Source organism: Epinephelus lanceolatus, chromosome 18 (genome assembly GCF_041903045.1).
Source record: "Epinephelus lanceolatus isolate andai-2023 chromosome 18, ASM4190304v1, whole genome shotgun sequence".
In the NCBI taxonomy this organism is placed as follows: domain Eukaryota; kingdom Metazoa; phylum Chordata; class Actinopteri; order Perciformes; family Serranidae; genus Epinephelus; species Epinephelus lanceolatus.
In genome coordinates this window covers 3,843,918-3,864,706 of record NC_135751.1, presented here as the reverse complement: position 1 = coordinate 3,864,706, position 20,789 = coordinate 3,843,918, and the positions used below count along the sequence as shown (strand labels likewise).

Sequence of the window (20,789 nt, the reverse complement as noted above, 5' to 3'; positions counted from 1 at the left end):
ACCTGAAAATGCATTGCAATGCAAATTTTATGCTTGACTTAAAATTAAACTGTCACAACTTTTTTTTCTTGGGTGTTGTTTTCTTCTGAGAGTAGTCACCTGCAGGACTCAACCATTACAAGGGAGGGGTGAACATACTGAACGTACTACACAGTAAGTGAATGTGAGCCCTCAGCCCTGAGCCCATGCCAAACTGTAGTAGACCAGTTAAAAAACCCTCATTCTAAACAGCGTTCATTTACGATACCCTACTCAGCGAGGACACTTAAATATCATGATTGACGAGTCGGACTACGCAGTCACACACTCACACCGGAGCAGCGCCAGCTGTTAGTTTGAGTTGTGAGCTGTAATTAAGCAGTAAATAATCAGCCGTGTGTGTCTGACCAGGGGCGGAAATCCCGGGGGGGACAGGGGGGACATGACTCCCCCTTCAGTAAAGCTGTACCCCCCTAGAATCATTTGAGACACAATTAATAATTTTTGAACAATGCAGTAGTATTTATTGAAAGCACAATGTAAGCAGTGCTCATTATAATCGTGCAATAATGTACTATTTAAATCTTAAAAGATTTAGTCCCCCCCTCCCATTCCTAGTAGTGGTATATCCCACACTCTTTCCAACAGGCGGGGCTGCTTGGCAGCAGTAGCAGCGTGTGGCTGGAACCGCTGCTCACATCGCGCATCGCAGGGCAAGATGTTCACTCACACAGACACAGTTTAACTTTACACAAGTTACAACACATCCCATTTACTGTTACAACAAGCCCCAGGCCCAGGCTGATAATATAAACTGTCTGCAACATTTCTCCTGCATTGTTCAAAAGCCTACTCAATTACGAGTGCTGCTAAGCTAAAAGCTAATGATTAAGCTCAGAGTTTAGTGATAGAGAGGACAGGAGAGAAAGAAGAGGGCGAGGACAGGACAAGAGCAGTTAGTGGCGGAGCGGCTCGTAGCTAATGGGTACCTGTCTGTAGGCTCTCCACCTGTCAGTGAGACAAACATGAAAGACATGCAGTCTAACTGACAAGGAGTGGTCATTACACGTGACTATTACGCACGGTTGTGACGGAGTGTAGCTAATGGGTACCTGTCTGTGGGCTCTCCACCTGTCAGTGAGACAAACATGAAAGACGTGCAGACGAGGAGCGGTCATGACGCGCGACTATTACGCACGGTTGTGAGGTGCGCAGCGGCAGATCTCACAGCACACTGTTTATAAACCAGTTTACCAGTTTAATTGCAGGAAATGTTTAGTTTTAGTTTTAGTTTAGTTAGTATAGACATTCACTCTGCCTGTTGGAGAGATAGAGAGAAGATTAAAGCGTCAAATTGCGGTAAAAGATGCTGTATAAAAGACAGGCTACAACTTTTTTTCCTTGTCCCCCCCCTGGAATTATTCTCTAAAATTTTACTGTTTATTGTCCCCCCCCCAACTATGAAATGGGATTTTCGCCCGTGTCTGACTGTGGATGATTGAGCTGTCGAATGGATTTGTGGAGTTAGTTAGTTGTAGCAGTGGCTGTAAGCAGCTAGCTCCACTCATTACCCGCTGATCGGGTAGTCTAAAAGTAGACTAAAACTATGAAGTATTAAACTGACTAAAATGTGACTAAAACCTATAAGCATTACTAAACTAAATCATTTTATCAAGTTAAGAGAGCACTGAAGCAGAAGTTAGCAGGTGAAATAGGTGAAATCTACACAATACAGAAATGTGAATAACAAGTCATTACACTGCATTTTCTGGCCTGTAAATATCCTCTTTATGTATCCAAAAGTTTTTTTTTTAATTGACAAATATCACAAACCACATATGCTCACATTGTTTTCCAGATATTCAAAAGCACATCAGTAGTTTCATAGGTTTAGGTGGCAGCAGTTATATTCAACAAAAGAATATTTGATACAACGGTGTGGTGGTCCACTCAGCTTCTGACGCCTCAAGGACTGACCATCTGTGGTGTCTCAATGCTGCATGATAAGAGGACAAACATGTTAGAACTGATCCAGTTGCATTGATCAGGTGTTTTGGAGGCAGATTATGTAGCAATACGTTTGTGTTGCAGCTGATAGCTGATACTGGGTGCAGACATGCAACACTAAACATTTAATCAGTGCTTCCTACACAATGTTATCAGCATGAAAAGGCCTCTGTAAAACATTTTGACTTTCATAAATCTCTTTGATTACATTTTTCATGAAACGTTCAATGAACAATCACTCAAAAATCACTTTGTCCTATAAGTGGGGCATATGTATGGACAGTTAGACTGAACTACTAGTTGGTAGATTATATTACAGTGCACCCAAATCCCCAATTAATGTTTTGGGAATATGAAAATCCCATAAATCGGTGTGAATCTGTAATAATTTACATTGATTGAAATGGCATTACCATAACTGTGATAAGAATTACATGAATAAATTTAAGACATACAGTGTGTGCTCATGTCAAAACACTCCCTCCATCACTGAGCTTTGTTCTTGACATTTGAAACAGCAGTTTTTAATATTACCACTGCTAAGTACCATAAGAATATGTTTGGCAGATGTTTGGCAGATGACACTCTTTGACAGCTGTTAGTGGTGTTCCCCAGGGCTCTGTCTTGGGCCCCTTTTTATTTATTATTTACTCAATACCTCTTGGCCATATTTTTAGGAATTTTTGCATACAGCTCCACTTTTGCGCAGATGAAACCCAGCTCTATCTATCTACCAAGCCTACTTCCACTTTTCCACCCACTTCCCTTTCTGACTGCCTATTAGATCATCATGTAATATTAATCGTCTTCGCATGGCGCTTACACCACACATCAGTGCTTTTCTCATTCACATATTGGTTATATCTCATATCAATTACTGTAATACTGTCCTCTTTGGTCTTCCTCTCAAGTCTCTTAATGAACTCCAAATGGTCCAGGATTCAGCTGCCCTTATCATTACTAGAACTCCCTCCAAAGATCATATCACTCCTGATCTTCAGCAATTTACATTGCTTGAATATCATATAGATTTTGAGATTCTGCTTCTCCCCTTTAAGGCCCTTCATAACCAAGCCCCTTTGTATCTTTCTGAACTCTTATATTCTTAGATGCCTTTCCGCAATCCAACTCACATCACAATCTGCCTGCTTGACTACCATGGGTTCTAGAGCCTTCAGCCATTTTGCCTCCCACCTTTGGGACTCTCTTCCACAAGATACTCACAATATTGATTCCCTTTCCACTTTCAAATCCCATCTGAAAACACACCTGTTCAAGCGGCCATATTGACTTTGATCTCATGGTGACACACACAGAGATTTGCGCTGATGATGACTCAATGATGTTGATTTTATTACTAGTTTTTACAATTGTGATATTTGTCCAGTTATTTTATTAGTTTATTACTGTATATTTCTGATTTGTTTGACTTGATGATGCTTGTAACTGTGTCTTGTAAGGTGTCCTTGAGTGCTTTGAAAGGTACCTATAAATAAAATGCATTCTTCTTCTCCTTCTACCTATTATCATTATTTGTCAAAAATATTCTTGACTCAACTTTTACCAGTATATTTCCAAATGACTTGATTTCACCAAAGGAATAAATTAACTATATTTTATGTGGTTATTTGCAGAATATCCACCTTCAGTCACAGTAGATAACCTTCAATCAAAATACCATAAATCCTCAACATTTATGATTATTGCATTAAAATACAATTGAGCAATAATAATTCCTGAAGACAGACAGTTACACATGTACCTTAAAATCCCAGATCACCATGGCTCCATCCAGACCCACACTGCTGTACTTCTCCACTTTGGCTCTCTCCCCAGATACAATACACAGCTGTCTGCAGGGCAACACATGAGCGTAAAATAAAAGCTAATCTGTAGAGGTTTGATATTGTTGTTAATAATAAAAACAACAAAAAACATAATTTCTGGAGACACTCAGAGTTCACCAACAGCTTCACATGCACAGCAACAAGATACATATACACAGCTGGGGTAAGTACATAGCATTGATAGAGAGCACACACCTCAAATAAGGCCACACAAGCAGTTACAGAGCAGTTTAAATAAAAAAACTCCATCGAAATGATCTTATTTACAAGTGGGTCCAGATCTGCATCACAATACACAACACAAACATAAAACAAGACAATCATGCTGACTGACTGATGTTTTTGGACAGTTCTTACATCCTGCCTGGGAATATTATGGATGCTGTGCAAAATGTCAAAAGTCATATTTGTGGCTGCTGTATTAATGCTCTAAATGTTATATACAGCTCCCTTAACTAAACAAATGAACTACTTTTTTGGGCTCATCCAAATATGTCATATCAAATTTGGGATTTGAAATCTATTTGAGCAGTGAAATCTATTTTTCAAAAAAGAAGAAAAGAAAATGTAGTTGGCAGAAAATCTGGAATTTCACTTTTAGGGCTGTGATACACCAAGGAAATGGTCAGCCATTGGTCGTTGTTGGCCCATCAGTGAGTGTCTGTTGCCCTAATTTTGTGGTTGTCCCGCACTGGCACTAGTTTGCCCTTGTCGGCAGTGTTTTTTTTTTGGCCAATTCAGCATGGTGAATCAACGTTAAAGGCGGTGGAGGCCACGAGTAAGTAAAATCCCTCTAATTTGAAGTTCAGCTCAGCGCACAAAAAAGACACAAAAGTGAGGAAAGCAAACAAATGACTAAAGTCTAGAAGGCATGAGAATGGAACAAACTTGGTATATTATGTAAAAATAAATGTAGCCATTGAGCTCTCAAGCAGAAATGGCTTGCAGTTGTTTTTGTTATTGTTCGCAAGCACACAGTAAATACCCTTTGTTCTTTCAACGACAGGTTTCATTGTTAATGTGCTAACTGGCTAACTAGCATCTTGAATCTGTCCTGTTGGTTTCTCTTTATTAATGATGAATACAGACCACCGCTGCCTGCTGCCATGGAGAGGTTTTTTTTCTTTCACACATACGCACAGCGCATGTTCAAGTTGGCTTGACTGTAGTCTTTGCAGTGTGTTGAAGCGCAACTTTTTGGATGAGACACAGGTGACGTGAGGCGATACAACAGTCAGACTTCATCCTCACTAATTCTTTGATGTTGATTTGGTTTGTGTGGCCGTTTAAAGTGGATGGTTTAGTAGATATGAACCAAACCACAAAGTGACCACATAGTGCTGCTGGGTCCAGATTGACAAAAACTTTCCACTTGTTCTTTAGTTCATAACTTCCTTGGTAGAGATTATGATGCTACTTTAAAGGGAAACAGCAGTAGCTCTTACGTGATGCTGTTCTGGTGAAGGGTGTCTAGCTCGTTGCTGTCCTCCTCAGTGGCTTTCTTGTCCAGGTTGCGGAAGTGTTGCATGGCTGACATGCTGCCCTTGGAGGTCTGCTTGGGGATGTCCAGCTTCTTCACAAACTCCAGAGCACTTGGACCTTTATAGGTGAACTGGTAGGGGCAACAGTCATGACCCTGACAGAAAAGAGAGTGTGGATGTAAGTACAAATAATCATATCATTATTCAAGTTCAAATTATGATGGTACTCAGGGCCTTCGAGTTGCATTGTGCAACTTGACATCCCAAGTTACTGCAAGAGTTAAACTTTGAGGTGTTGATTAAAGGTCTTATTTACAACATTTTCTTGTAGAGGAATATTTAAAGAAAAATATATTTATAGAGCTTTTAGAAAGGTGCAGGATAAAAGTATTAATTTTCTTTACAAAAAATAATATGATTGTAAATTAATCATTAAAAAAACTGATAGGTCAAAAATGAATGTTTTGTCAAATCTTTGTATAAGATGTCTGATGTTTGGTTACTGCTTCCAACAAGGCTTATGAGCCACTAGTATAAAGTCACTGGTATCGCATTGTATCTCTCTGTTATCAGTGATCAAGAATCTTGACAAGTTCAGTTAGTGTGGGGAAAAAAAAAAAATGGCAGAGTTTGAAGTGCCCTGCTTCACCCAGGTACCAATTCCAAGTGCTCAGTGACAAAAGAAGGAGCAAGACCAGGGTGAATGTTGGCTCAAGTTTTGCTGGTTGAAGTCAGCATTGTTGCTGTTACACAGGTTAGACACAGCGCTGTCAGTTTAACATTGACGGTACTGGGTTAGCATGAGCAAACACAGCAGCAGCCACTAACATCTGGACCTCACAGGAGTGGACCTCACAGTCCTGCAGCAGTAGTCTCTTAGCAGAGGTGGAGGGACCACGGGGATCTTATGATAAACAGAGAGAGAGTAGGGCACGAGAATAAGGTTACTATGAGCTAGTACCGGAAATCAGAGGTGAAAAAAAGAAAAGGGTTGTAGCCTAGTGTTATAACACAGCATTTTCTTTCCTAGGCTATGATTTAAATCAGTGGCCTTTCTCCCTCCTAAATATTATAAGACATAAAACCAGTAACCACGTTTCTCAACAGTGTGATGCAAAAATGTGTCACAGGAAAAGAGAATATCCACATGCAAATATTCCGAATGATAACTTTGCACCGGGATCCAGCACAAATATCCACATTGCCGTGTTCAGTGTTCTGCAAGTTCTGTGAATGAGGCCCAGTTAGTGCCCACTCCACCCAACAAAAACCTATCCAGAAAATGTTTAAGGGGTTAATATTATTACACAGTGCATAAACCAATGGGATCTCAGACGGTCTGTCTGCAGTTTGATGCTGAGCAGGTAGTGTACAGTGCATTCATCAGAGCATTTTACTGAAAACAGTTGCTGCTGCTGCTCCTGGAAACAAAAAGATGCTCCAAAGTTCTGTAGAATTGAGGAGACCTGCAGAGGTGGTGACATTTCTCTCCAGAGTTCATCATTATGAAGGAAATCTGTTCACATTGTACATAATCATTTGATCTTTTGTACATATATATATATATATATATATATATATATATATATATATATATATATATATATATACACACACACACGCACACACACACACAGAGCAGGTGATAGTTACCGCAGCAACAATCTCAGTGGGGCTGACATAGAGCACACTCAGAAGTGGCAGATGGTCAGTGGTCAGCTGGGTTACCCTGGATGAACAGAGGTCAGAAAGATGGCAGTGATATGTTATCAACAGCCATGACATCAGATTAATTTATGTTCAAGTACTGGAGCCATGAAGTGCTGCTTGCCTGGTGACTTTGCTATAAAAAAAAAAAAAGATTACTTTCTTTTGGAAATAAAAACTACTTGCAGAAGTCTACTCATTGATCTACTTCATTAAAAAAATAATTATTTACTTAAAGCTCCAGTGTGTAGGATTTAGAGGGATTTACTGGCAGAAATAGAATATGATATAGTAAGTATGTTTTATTTAGTGTATGACTGACCTGAAAATAAGAATCATTGTATTTTTGTTTCCTTAGAATGAGCTGTTTAATCTACATATGTTCTCATCTACGGAGATTGCTATGTTGCACCGGCATGTTTCCACAGTAGCCCACAAAGGACAAACCAAACACTGGCTCTAGATACAGCCATCTGTGTTTTTGCATTTTTTTGTTTTCATATTTTCATGGTTTCACGTTTTTGCGTCAGCCACTGTAGTAACTACATTATTCAATGTTTTTACTGGTTCAAATCACCTGGAGGAGAGGAAGAGACCTCTGTGGATAATTCAGTTCACAGTAAAAGCCGGGGGGATGGTGTGAGGTGTTTTTGCTGGTTGCAATCTGCAAATCACTGCGAGATGCCAACAAATCACCCTAAATCTTACACACTGAACTTTAAATCTCTGTTTCAGCTTAATATTAATACCGATCATACTGATGGAATAAGTGGCTTGGCAGATGTACTCACTCTTTCCCCTGAGCAGCGTCAGCCACAGTGATGCTGCTGTTGTGGGCCACCCAGGCCAGCTGGTCTCCACTGGGAGAGAAGGAGACATTGTGCACCCATCCTCCACAGTCCTTATGCTCCAGCAGCACCTCCCCAAATGGCATTTTGGCCCCCCAGGCAGTGGGTCCAGGCTTCTCCTCGATGTCCTTGATGTAAGCTGAGAAAACCCTGAGAAGCACAGAAGTTCTGTTATAGTCAATCAGCTTTGGGACCCAGATGACAAAGATATTATTAAATATATAGATATAAAGATATAGATATATAAATTATATAATTTAAGCCATATAACTAAAGCTGCACTAATCAATATCAATATATATCAACTCCAGATAAATGTTAATGTTGCTCTGTGTTGACTAGATGCCTAAAAAAGGCAACTGTTTGACAACAAGTTTGCCATTATGACTTTATAACTTAACAATATTTTTAAATATGCATATATGCAGCTTGAAGAGGGGAAATTAATGTATTAATGCAGCTTTAAATTGATAAATCTTTTAAAAGGTATTCAGCATTATTAAATAATTTCCTATGTTGGTAATGACACAAACACTACTGACAAAAATCTGCTAAAGGCTCACACTTTGTTTATACACAAGCAGTGTTAAGAAACATTTTTTCTTTTTATTGTTTATTCATTTGTCTTAAAGCACATATTACCAATGGAGAAAAACACTCATCAAAAGGAAATGCAGGGAATGGTGTAGCGTAAGGGTTTAGGCAACTGAAGCATGTGGTTGGGTTTAGAAAGAAAGAACAGGGTTTGGCTTTACAATCTTGCTGGAAGCAAACACCAGCCTTGCAGGTGAAGGTTGGTTGTTGTTGGCCCCATCCACCTGCCACATTGGGATTTCCACCCTTATAACTTCCATTGTTGTCAGACCACGTTTCCCCTGATGACATCAGCTACTGTTATAACATAAAATAAGAGACAAAAAAATAATGGCGACCAGCCACGTATCTTGCTATTGTGAAAGGACGGCTTTTGTGGTCAGTGTCGTATGCTGGAAAACGGTGAACAAGCTCTGGTACTCGACAACTTCGGAGTGAGACCAGATTGCCCCGTGCATAGGTTGTAGAACTAAGACTCCAGTCTGGTTCCCTTCCTTAATACCTCAGTTTTGGTAGTTGTGTCACCTGCAGTGGAGGTCTGCAGACCCAGCTGCCAGTAGGATGTTGTTGGGATGCCAGTCCAGACTCAAGACTGTGGAACGAATGGCCTTCTTGATGTGCTTACTCAGCCACCTGAAAGGGAAAGAGAATGGTAAAAAGCCTGCTACTCAATGTGCTTGGCAAATATCATGGCATCATGAAAGGGTAAGAGATATTCGAGATATTCATTCATTCATTCATTCATCTTCTAACTGCTTCATCCTCTTGAGGGTCGCGGGGGGGCTGGAGCCTATCCCAGCTGACATCGGGCGAGAGGCAGGGTACACCCTGGACAGGTCGCCAGACTATCGCAGGGCTGACACATAGAGACAAACAACCATTCACGCTCACATTCACACCTACGGACAATTTAGAGTTATCAGTTAACCTAGTCCCCAATCTGCATGTCTTTGGACTGTGGGAGGAAGCCGGAGTGCCCGGAGAGAACCCACACTGACATGGGGAGAACATGCAAACTCCGCACAGAAGGGCTCCCACACCCAGGATCAAACCGGCAACCCTCTTGCTATGAGGTGACAGTGCTAACCACCACACCACCGTGCCGCCCCGGTAAGAGATATTATGTAAAAAAAAAAAAAAGTGTTTGTGTTTTTCTACTTGCAGCACATTTCTGTGCATTTCTGCATATTACCATAGTTGCCTGACTTCTGATCTCTTTGTCTGTTGACTTACTGACAGACATCACCAATCTTATAGGCTTTGACATATAGACTGTATAAAAGAAGTGGATGTAATCACTGTGACATCATCCATTGGTTTGTGGATCATTGTTTTTAAGCCTAAAGTTTGGCACTTTGGCCATTGCCATCTTGTTTTTTTAACCAAAAGTGAGCATAGTTGGACAAGAGGGTGGAGCTGTGGTGGAGTGAGGGGTACAAACTACCACAAGGTAACCATGCCTGAAAGCGTACCACGCTCTACTCTATTTTTGTCTAAATCGGACTATAATTTACAAAATGACTACCACGTTGTGTTGAAGAAGACTTAAAACTAGTGACTGAGACCATAAACTCATGAGGAAAATATTTACCAAAGTAATAAATCAAGTAAGAGGAAGGGTCATTTTCTCATTGACTTCTATACCATTGGACTTATTTTTGCAACCAGTGGAATCGGCTCATTGGCCATTAGAAAGAATGCAGGTTTAAGGCAATTCCACATTGGTTTCATTTTTCGGAACCTGAGATAACCCGTTGCTCCACCATTGATTTTAATAGTCTTGGCCTTCATGTATGTTTCATGCACAAAAAACAAATAGTTTTGAGTTGATCATGGATTGCTCACCAGTCGTTCTCCTTCTCAAAATAGCAGACAGAAATGATGCGAGCTCCGCTGCCCAGGGCAAACTTGTTCTCAAGTGGTGACCACTTCACACAGGTGGCTGCACGGTTAATGCGCACCAGGACCAGGGTGGGCTTCCACACATTATCTTTCAGAGTCCACACGTAGGCATTGCGGTCAGAGGCACATGTGACAATGCGGTTGGTCTCTGGAGCCCAGTCAATGCCTGTGGACATAATTATGAGGCTCTATTTAAGTGTCAAAGCCATGATGAATGATGAAACGCTACCTACTAGGAAATACCGCATATTCCATCTTTACTTCTGATCATATACAGTACAGGCCAAAAGTTTGGACACACCCTCTCATTCAATGCGTTTTCTTTATTTTCATGACTATTTACATTGTAGATTCTCACTGAAGGCATCAAAACTATGAATGAACACATGTGGAGTTATGTACTTAACAAAAAAAGGTGAAATAACTGAAAACATGTTTTATATTCTAGTTTCTTCAAAATAGCCACCCTTTGCTCTGATTACTGCTTTGCACACTCTTGGCATTCTCTCCATGAGCTTCAAGAGGTAGTCACCTGAAATGGTTTTCCAACAGTCTTGAAGGAGTTCCCAGAGGTGTTTAGCACTTGTTGGCCCCTTTGCCTTCACTCTGCGGTCCAGCTCACCCCAAACCATCTCGATTGGGTTCAGGTCCGGTGACTGTGGAGGCCAGGTCATCTGCCGCAGCACTCCATCACTCTCCTTCTTGGTCAAATAGCCCTTACACAGCCTGGAGGTGTGTTTGGGGTCATTGTCCTGTTGAAAAATAAATGATCGTCCAACTAAACGCAAACCAGATGGGATGGCATGTCGCTGCAGGATGCTGTGGTAGCCATGCTGGTTCAGTGTGCCTTCAATTTTGAATAAATCCCCAACAGTGTCACCAGCAAAACACCCCCACACCATCACACCTCCTCCTCCATGCTTCACAGTGGGAACCAGGCATGTGGAATCCATCCGTTCACCTTTTCTGCGTCTCACATAGACACGGCGGTTGGAACCAAAGATCTCAAATTTTGACTCATCAGACCAAACCATAGATTTCCACTGGTCTAATGTCCATTCCTTGTGTTTCTTGGCCCAAACAAATCTCTTCTGCTTGTTGCTTCTCCTTAGCAGTGGTTTCCTAGCAGCTATTTGACCATGAAGGCCTGATTGGCGCAGTCTCCTCTTAACAGTTGTTCTAGAGATGGGTCTGCTGCTAGAACTCTGTGTGGCATTCATCTGGTCTCTGATCTGAGCTGCTGTTAACTTGCCATTTCTGAGGCTGGTGACTCGGATGAACTTATCCTCAGAAGCAGAGGTGACTCTTGGTCTTCCTTTCCTGGGTCGGTCCTCATGCGTGCCAGTTTCGTTGTAGCGCTTGATGGTTTTTGTGACTCCACTTGGGGACACATTTAAAGTTTTTGCAATTTTCCGGACTGACTGACCTTCATTTCTTAAAGTAATGATGGCCACTCATTTTTCTTTAGTTAGCTGATTGGTTCTTGCCATAATATGAATTTTAACAGTTGTCCAATAGGGCTGTCGGCTGTGTATTAACCTGACTTCTGCACAACACAACTGATGGTCCCAACCCCATTGATAAAGCAAGAAATTCCACTAATTAACCCTGATAAGGCACACCTGTGAAGTGGAAACCATTTCAGGTGACTACCTCTTGAAGCTCATGGAGAGAATGCCAAGAGTGTGCAAAGCAGTAATCAGAGCAAAGGGTGGCTATTTTGAAGAAACTAGAATATAAAACATGTTTTCAGTTATTTCACCTTTTTTTGTTAAGTACATAACTCCACATGTGTTCATTCATAGTTTTGATACCTTCAGTGAGAATCTACAATGTAAATAGTCATGAAAATAAAGAAAACGCATTGAATGAGAAGGTGTGTCCAAACTTTTGGCTGTACTGTATATTACTTTGGATGTCAAAAACAGTTCCATTTATTCAGGCACATTCAAAACAGAAACGTGTGTACTAAAGTATGTATATTAATACCATCATGTGGCAAAATAATTAAATTTGAACTCTAATGTATCATTACTCTGTGCAGTAAGGTGGGATAGTCTTTAATGGGATTACCTAAACTCAAGTCAAATCAAATAAAATCAAAGAACTATAACACTTCTGTGGTGTTGCTTTGAACTCTTTTCAACTTTCCCCCATTAAACATTAATACAACGTTATAATACTTACTTCACTCACAACATCATTTTATCCTATTAGACATTTGTGTGAGGTTTTGTCATAATTACTGTATGAATTATTGAATTATGGCTAAAAAACATGTCTTTTAAGGTCACAATGACATTGACCTTTGATCACCTTATTCTAATCAGTTCATCATTGAGTCTGAGTGGATGTTTGTGCCAAATTTTAGGAAATTTCCTGTCGGCCTTCTTGAGATAACGCGTTCACAAGAAGATGGCCGGGTCACAGTGACCTTTGACCACCAAATTCTAATCAGTTCATCGTTAAGTTTAAGTGGACACATGGGAGTTGAGGTTGCGAGAATGCGACAGAGACATTGTTCATATGTCTCTTAGTTTCTCACTGTGATGTTGCTAAACAAGACATATCTATTTATCCTTTGGTCACTGTTGGCTTATGTACTGTGAGTTAAAGTACCTGTGATTCGTCCACTGTGCTCAGTCAGCTCATGGATCTTGACCCATTCTTTGGCTTTCTTCTCATAGATGTTCACCACATTGTTGTTAGGACTCACTGCAATCTCTGTGAAGGCATGTGTGTGCACAAATGTGAGACAATGTAACCACTTAATGTTAGCAGTACAATAACCCATTGGTAGTAGAAATGACATGGTCTTCACCTGAGGAGTATGAATCAGAAATATTCATGGCTGTCAGCATGTTACAGTATGTGTGGAAAAAAAGGTACAGGGTCATACAGAAAAATGGCATAGCAACCATGAGAGTAGTTTATTAGTTATTCCTGGGAAGATTGTGTAAGGAAATCAGAGAGATCCTCTGAGGAGCATTAATATTTATCTAATAATTTTCATAGGGATCTGCCCAGTATTATTTGATTGTATGTTGTGTGCAATTGTAAATATTGGTCAGAGAGCATAGAGAAAAGGCCAATGCGTTACCACATTGAGGTTTATTCTCTGTGGGAAAACATCCTCAGGACTCTGGCTAAATGATCTACAGTTGTAATGCACATGATAATATGTATCTTAATGAAACTACTGATGTTTGTCTGCTTTCTATGATTCAATAGTTCATATCAAATCAAATCAAACTTTATTTGTGTAGCACTTTTCATACATTAAAAATGCAGCACAAAGTGCTTCACAGAATAAAAACATACAACAAAAATATTACATACATATTGAAAACCCACCCCTCCCACCCCCACATATAAACACACACACACACAGTCAATATAGTCAATATAGTAACATGGGCACTGAGGAACCAGGTGAGGAAAGAACCACCTATGGGGAGCTCATCCACACTGAGAGGTGTTACAGCCTACGGCCAAAGGGAGCACCGCCACAGAGACCACCCCAACCCAGACAGACCGGGATAGACTCCACATATGGTGCAGAGCCTCCCAGTCCTCCAGACCTGAGGGATCTCCAGGACGACGTCCCCACGGGCAGACCGGACACACCCCTCCGTGTGGAGGCCCCCCATGAGGAAACACTGGAGCTAAAAACTAAAAGACTAAAAGACTAAAAGGCAATATGGTAAGATAAAACAAGTATGAGATAAAATAATGATAAAATGCATAAAAATTTAAGGATTTAGAAAAAAATAAAGATTTAAAGATTAAAATAATATTAATAATAAATAAATAAATGAAGATTAAGAAATCTAATAATAATGATAAATAATAATAAAATGCATAACGATTTAAAAATAAATCATTTAAAACCATTAGAAATTGAAATAACATATAATATAAGAATTAAAAGAGTAAAAGAAATCAGTTAAAAGCCAAACTAAAATAAACATATTAAAGTTCAGTATGTTTAATTCATGATCATTCAAATAGAAATGATTCATCCTCTGAGGAGTATGAACATACTCTGCAAATTTGCAGATATACAGCACATTAGATTTTGATATTTACTGTGTACAAGTGGAAAGTTAGTCCTGATTCCACAAGAGAAAAGTTCAGGGGTCGCCAACAGCATATGGATGGATTCCCATGAAATTTGGTTCAGACATTTTTGGTCACCAGAGGATGACTTAAAATAACTTTGATGACCCTTGGAGTTAACATCTAGAACCATCAGGTCAAAATTTTAATTTGGTTTATGACCAACTTCCTGCTAAAGTAATGACATTCCCATAAGCCTCAGTTGTACTTTTGGTTAATGCATGCTGACATACTAAACTAAGATTGCAAACATGGGAGCTATTTTACCAACTTATCAACTCTGTCATAAGATGCATGTTAGCATTCTGTCACTAGCAGTCCTGTGTTTAAGTATGGCCTCAGAGAGCTGCTATGGTTTTTAGACCCGTGAAGAGAAACACTGTTGGGGAACAAAGTCCATCAGCAAACTTACTGACTGACAGTGAAAATAAAATATTGTATGTGACTTTTGTTTTCACACTGGAGCTTCACATTTTTTTGACAATTTAGTGTAGTGTTGCACGGTATAAATAGTACCGCGGTACTAGAGTATTCCAAACGGTACTATACTGCATTTGGAAAATACCGGTACTTTGAAATTGATTCAATTCATTAATTTAGTTAATTTATTTTACTCATTTATGCACACAAACGCCTTTCTTGTTCCTATTGGAGCACAGATTGCGCAAGTGGTGTGTATGACAACACCTGTATCAACATTCTCAGCTGGCGCACGTGAAAAAAGGCAAGAGAAAGTCTGAATCGCAAAGGGAGACAACACGAGACAACACAAACTTGGTGGAACATTTGAGTTACCAAACCGTGACGTCCGTACCGAGGTACCATGATTTTTTTGGTACCGTTACACCCCTACTATTTATTGTTCTAAAGGTTTGTATCCAAAAGGACTTTTCCTTAGGAAAAGTACCGAAGAGTATCGAAAAGTATCGAAATTCATATTGGCATTGGTACCGAAACAAAGATTTTGGTATCGTGACAACACTAATTTAGTGGCAAACAGCAGAAATGACCCCGGGGCCATCCCTGCTTGAAACATAAAAAGGCTTAGTGTAAAGTGTGTAGAACAAGTCCTCTGCACTGTAGTGTTTACCATTGATTTGTTTACATGGACGTGTATAACCCGTTTATGATCTTGTTAATGTTTTTGGAGTATCCTGTAAACCTGAAGATGCTATCTGGAGTACTAGAAGAAAAAAACACAGGACACTGTTGCATGTATACACTTTATTGTGCTTATTGAGATCCGCTGACTACTTGCGTAGGCGCAACTTCAGCCAAGTGATGTAACATAAATACAAAAAGGGACAGGAGCAAGTCTCAATTCTGGAGTGATGAAGACACAGAGTTTTGTCTTTCAGTAATGAAACAGGCTGTGTATCTTCATCCACTGCTCAAATGTCCTACGCAGTGGCAGTGGCAGTGGCACTCAGTACATTTACATGCACAGTTAAGTGGAGCTAAGGTTATAGTTCAACTAGGCCATTAAATTGGACCACTGTCCTTGTTCCAGTATACAAGCACGGGATGGAATGGATTTATTAACCAAAGTATGTCAGACTTCGCTACAATAGGTGGCTATATGCCCCTTTTCAGCTTGCTAGTATTGGACCTTTTCCAGTTGACCTATTACGTCACAGACCAAACAACTGACAAACAAGTTAGCTATGTTAGCTAGTGGCAAACTAGTACCATGGTGGACAACTTTACAGCTCTGTACATTTCATCCGTCCAAAAATGCGCAGCTCCGGATGTAGATTTTGCCATATTGTTACCGGCTTCTTCTTCTGTTATGCTATTCAACTTCTGGGTCAAAGCCCAGGGCGGAAACTGTGGAGCATGCACAGAGCACCTACGCCAGTTTGGGTCCAATTGGCTGTATAAATGCAGAAGGAATTCCACTACCAACCACATTATCTGGGTGTGTTAGTCCGACTTTGAGAAGTTTGATTTAGGACTATTTCAGTTGGACTAACATGTTTTAGTGTAACATATTTTAAAAGTTCGATTTTAGTCGGACTGACAATAAACTGATTTTCTCTAATGTCATGTAAATGCACTGAGTGACAGTGACAGGCTGACACTGGTCAAAGTGGAGGACATTATAATAAGAGTAGCATAGCTGCTGTAAGGAATAACGTTTGGTGAATAAGTATGTAGTGTGTGTGTGTGCATGTATGTGTGTGTATGTGTGTGTGTGTGGGGGGGGGGGAGATTGAAAGAGAGAGATGGTGGATGCGCTCAGAGCAGACAGCTGTTGGTGATTGCCGCAGTAAAGAAATGATCAGTTGTCAGGTGGTAGTAAATGTACAGTGTAATGTTTAATATTTCCTGTCACACTCATCTCCCATTGCTGGTGTTGTGTTGATATGTAACCCTTACCATTGAGGGGAGCGCTATACATTGACAGGAGGGAAACACTATTCGATGGGAAAACACATATCAGTACAATACCAGTTTGTTTTTGTAAACATCACAGAGACTTGCACAAATAGACTGCAGTAATCAGTAACAAGGTTACTAGTAATTTTCAAGTTCAATGAAAAATATGAATGATGAATAATATGAATAACCTGATTTCTCTGTGCTAATGTAAACACCATATCTGGAATATGATCATAACCGGGATAAGCGTTATAAAAGGGTTATTCATGTCCATGTGAATGCACCCAATAACTCAAATGCCGAGTACAAAAACAGCAACAGACATCCTGCAACTAGTGTGCAGTCAGACGCATGCAGTAAAGCTCTTTGAATCCATTTCCTGTATTGCTAATCATATTCCCTGCGGTTCTCCAGGCAACAACATTAATGCAATCAGAAAAGGGAGAAAATGTATCAGGAGTCTGCACTGCAAGCATGGCCCCACCCTGTACTGAACAAGTTATGGAGAAAGAATACGCAGTACTGCACACAGGCGTACATAATTATGTATGTGTTACTCTGTGTGTGCTGTTTCACCTACGGGTTCTGTCTTTGTTCCAGGTGTGGCAGGAGAGTGGCTCCAGGCCAAAACTGTACAGCGACATGTCTGAGCAGAGGCAGGAGAGGCTGCTGGAATGTAGCTGCTGTTAGCTCTGGTTTGCAGATATGTTGCTGCAGGTCCAGGGATAAGATCAGGGAGGAGGACAGGGAAACATTTGGTAGAGAAACATGAGTTTTACAGTGCACAGCTCATTTGTTGTATTTGGATTGAAAAACAGTGTATATATATATATATATATATATAAGTAAGTGGTATTAGACTCTCATACTCCTAATTAATTATAAAACCCTGCATTAAACTAACACCAGGTTGATGTTATTTATTGTGATGCATACTTGGAAATTTGGTCCTTAGAAAGTGGGAACATCCTATTTATGGGCAAACTTGCACAATGCATGTATGAGTTTACAGTCTGCAACAATTCTCCCTCAACTCACTGTTAGCTATGTGAGAAATTACTGTGAGATAACACAACACCTTTACCAGGTGTGGTGCACACTATGCAAACACACTTAAACTGTTACGCCTTTCTTCTCTGCATTGTAACAGTAACCTGATCCTGAGTGGAAGAAATAAAGATCAAAGATCAGTTTGTTACAGTCAGTTTCTCACAAGTTGAGAGGTTTTGAGCCTCAGACTGGTACATAGAAGTACATTCCAAGTGTTACTTTTGGGTTTGTATTTGTCCTTGCCCTGCCTTATCAAACACACAGTGCGAGATTGGAATGTTTGTAATGGAATAATACTTTTTCTTAATAGCTGTATGGTCCAGATGGAAAGCATTAACAAGTTTTACAAGTGATCAAAAACTGAGTAAGCTGATGAGCCATGATAAAAACAAAGAGAGCTGAGGTCATTACTTACCTTTGCTGTGTATATGTAGTCAGGTTGAATTTGTGGTAGTGGTTTGAGGTTTGAGGCTGTATTCGTGGACTCTGGGCAGTCGACACGAATAGAGCTATGTAGTCTGAGTAGAAGAAGGAAGTGACTGTGGTATGACTGAGGGGAGTGAAAGAAAGGTGGGTGTGTCTGTTTAGCTGCTGAGCAAGCATCTTCTCTAGAGGAGTTTTGTAGGGATAAACCACCACAATCTCTAGTTGGTAGAGACATAGGTGATATAAAAACACCAACACATACAAAACAACTGCCTTTAGATGTGTGTGCATGTCGTGTGTATATAAAGACAATTTTCTCAATAAAAAGGTCACCAAGCAGTGACAAATGCCCAATATAATATAGCTTTTTTATGTCAAACCAACCGTCCAAACCCAAAGACATTCAATTTACAATGATATTAAACTGTGAAAAAATGGAAACAGCAGATGCTTGGTATTTCTGTTTGAAAATTGATTGAAACAGTCAATAATCAAAATAAGTGTCAGTTAATGATTGATCGTCTTCCTGACTTAACGAACAGAAAAGAACACAACACACAGACAAAAAGTTAGAAATAGTCTAACACAAAAAGTTGTGAACTTAAAGGAGAAATTTGTATACAGTACACTGTGACTAAAATCTTAGGCCTGCCATGATTCTACAGTGGGGTGAACACTGGTTAAATGGGACAATGGTTTACATGGGACATTTAAGCTTTATCATTTTTATCTGTTATACTCCCATTACCTAAAATCAACATTGTGGTTCTGTGGATATGACATCACTTCCAGGGGTGTGGCACCCCATATTCAGGGATGCATGATAATATTGGCACCTCATCAGTATCGGCCGAAACTGGCTTTATGAAATATTGGAAGTGGCTAACACGCTATTCCTTATTTGGCAAAATGAATGAATATTACATACACTGAAAAGCATTCTATTTCATGTCTCCATCTGCTGGTGGTCCATCACAATAAGAGTATGCGTGTATAATATAATGTCAATTCCACTACAGAAGAGACTTGATGATCACTAAAATTAGCTAGGGAAAAAAGAGGATATATCAATATCGATATCGATTTTTGGCCAAATAAGTTGTTATATATCAGCATATCGGATGTCGGCAAAAAATCCAATATCGTGCATCCCTATTATTTAGCAATCTTGCAGTGAATCGGTGGAAAGTAAAATGAAATAGCTTTAAATAATGTTAAGGTTAAAAAAAAAAAATTAAAACAATGGATGGCTTGTAATTGTTATATATTTTGTTATGGGATGTAATGGTGAATCAGAATTCAAATTACCACGTTCATATTAATCTTCTTTTTTAAAAATGCAATTTTGACACTGTCTCAGTTTCTAGTAGCATATTGTTAAAATGAGACAGTGTGTTACTGGCAAAGTGGGACAGCCGATCAATTCACTTTAATGGGGGAATTGCACTCCCTTGTTATGTGTCCCTCATAAATGTAGCTAGCTAGCTAGCTAGATATTTCAACAAGGATTTACTTAAAACCCAATCTGGAAATCCATCGGTAAAAAAAAAAAAAAAAATCTTCCTTTATGTAAATTGTAGAATCTGTCTTGAGAGATTACTTAAAACCTAACCAGTGATGAACAGTTTTCATGTATTGCCTCAAAAACAAACAAAGCCTGCCACACACACACACACACACACACACACACTACATACTTATTCACCAAACGTTATTCCAAGACCAAGACCAACAAACCAATACAAACAATCAATACAAAATATCAAGAGATATGGAGGGTAAAGCTTAGATGGCCGGGACATATTCAATATTTGCAAAGCCAGATGTGATGAAAGTGATCCCAAGAAGGCCAAGGATCGGTCCATGTGTGTGGATTTTTTTTTAAGTACGACAAATAACATACACAACATAAAGAAACACACAGTTATGTATATGTGTACAACACACGGTACACATATACATAACTGGGGGTCTCGTGGTCATGGCTAAGCCTCCCTCTGGCCACTAATTCAGACTGACCATTAGCATGTTAACTTATTCCCCCAAACAATATACTGTATATACATACAACACATATACAATACATACACCCACACAAATAATTCTTCATAAGCATAATGTGGTCCTGACTGGGCAAAAACTGATCTACCAGGCACAGACCCAGCACCAAAGCAGGGGCAGGAGGTGGGCATTTCATAGGCCCAGTCTACCCCCCCCCCCCCCTTTTCTATCACTGCTTTGCTTCTACTTAAGTCCCCTAAAACTATTGTTTCAAAGTTAATTGGATATTTAGTATTGTAAGTCACCTTTGGACTTTATCCCAAAATGAGGCATGAACGGGATAATACTATATTTAGATCCAAGATTGCTTCCTCCTCATCACTGCAAAACCCACACAAACAAGTTTGTTCTTGCAACGTTTTAGTGGGTAAAACTTTACATATTAT

At 39.8% G+C, this 20,789-nt stretch overlaps 1 protein-coding gene across 1 annotated transcript; it reads right to left on the bottom strand.

Annotated features, from left to right (window-relative positions):
- Positions 1-480: 480 nt before the first annotated feature.
- On the bottom strand, positions 481-18,484 carry LOC117268369 (actin-related protein 2/3 complex subunit 1A-A). Its single transcript, XM_033644737.2, has 10 exons — positions 18,332-18,484; positions 17,447-17,577; positions 12,985-13,089; positions 10,309-10,531; positions 8,989-9,096; positions 7,813-8,019; positions 6,968-7,043; positions 5,279-5,469; positions 3,749-3,839; positions 481-1,975 (listed from the first exon to the last, which is right to left on the bottom strand). The coding sequence occupies exons 2-10, from the start codon at positions 17,508-17,510 to the stop codon at positions 1,970-1,972; spliced, it is 1,071 nt and encodes a 356-aa protein (XP_033500628.1). The 5' UTR covers positions 17,511-17,577; positions 18,332-18,484; the 3' UTR covers positions 481-1,969.
- Positions 18,485-20,789: the final 2,305 nt, after the last annotated feature.